Source organism: Pygoscelis adeliae, unplaced genomic scaffold, assembly GCF_000699105.1.
Source record: "Pygoscelis adeliae isolate BGI_AS28 unplaced genomic scaffold, ASM69910v1 Scaffold102, whole genome shotgun sequence".
In the NCBI taxonomy this organism is placed as follows: Eukaryota; Metazoa; Chordata; class Aves; order Sphenisciformes; family Spheniscidae; genus Pygoscelis; species Pygoscelis adeliae.
The window spans coordinates 1,026-1,875 of record NW_008824228.1 but is presented as its reverse complement, the minus strand read 5'-3'; the positions used below and the strand labels follow the sequence as shown (position 1 = coordinate 1,875).

At 68.1% G+C, this 850-nt stretch overlaps 1 protein-coding gene across 1 annotated transcript in view; it reads right to left on the bottom strand.

Moving 5' to 3' along the window:
• Positions 1 to 697, bottom strand: part of LOC103926009 (avidin-like) — an 11,877-nt gene extending 11,180 nt beyond the window's left edge. Inside the window, exon 1 of the mRNA XM_009334817.1 lies at positions 626 to 697. Coding sequence (XP_009333092.1) covers positions 626 to 697 — 72 coding nt within the window. The remainder of the gene's footprint in view (positions 1 to 625) is intronic.
• Between the last annotated feature and the right edge of the window lie 153 nt (positions 698 to 850).

The window sequence follows — 850 nt, the reverse complement described above, 5'->3', positions numbered from 1 at the left end:
TCCCCCTCCCACGGCAGGGCAGGCCAGGGCAATGCAGAGCTGGGGGTGCTGGGTACCCTCCTATGCCAGGGGTAGGTGACCAACACTAACCCCGGGGACAGCACAGCCAGAGCTGGCAGCCCCCTCAGTCACTCATGCTGCACCCTGGGATGGCACGGCATGGCATAGGACGGCAGGGCACAGCAAGAGCAGGCAGCCCCTCAGACACAAGCGCTGTGTGCTGGTATGGCACAGCACAGCGTGGCATGGCACAGGGAAAGCATGCAACCCCCTCAGCCATGCACACTGTGCCCCAGGCGTGGCACAGCACGGCACTGCATGGCACAGCACAGTATGGCACAACACCCTGTGGCAAAGCACAGTGCGGCACAGCACGGCATGGCATGGCACAGCATGGCACAGCACGGGACAGCATGGCACCAGACAGTACAGCACGGCACAGCAAGAGCAGGCAGCCCCTTGGCCGTTCACGCTGTACCCCAGGGATGGCACAGCACAGCACGGCCGGGGCGTGCAGCCCCTCATCCAGTCACCCTGCACCCTGGGGACAGCACGACATGGCACGGCATGGCACAGCAGGAGTGGGCAGCCCCCCGAACGGGTGCTGCCCCCAGGCTTCCCCTACCTTCCTGGCAGCAGCGGCGCGGAGGCTGAGCAGGGCCAGGGCGAGCAGGAGGCAGCAGCTGATGCTCCCCATGGCGGCGGTGGCGGTGGTGGCAGCTGTGCGCAGTGCCCGGACTTTGCCTGCGCTGCCGCCCCGTGCCCACTCGGCCCCTTTTATAGCGGAGGGGGCTGCGACCGGGCAGCGGGCGGCCATGCCAGGGCTCCTGCCCAGGGCCCCCCTCGGGGG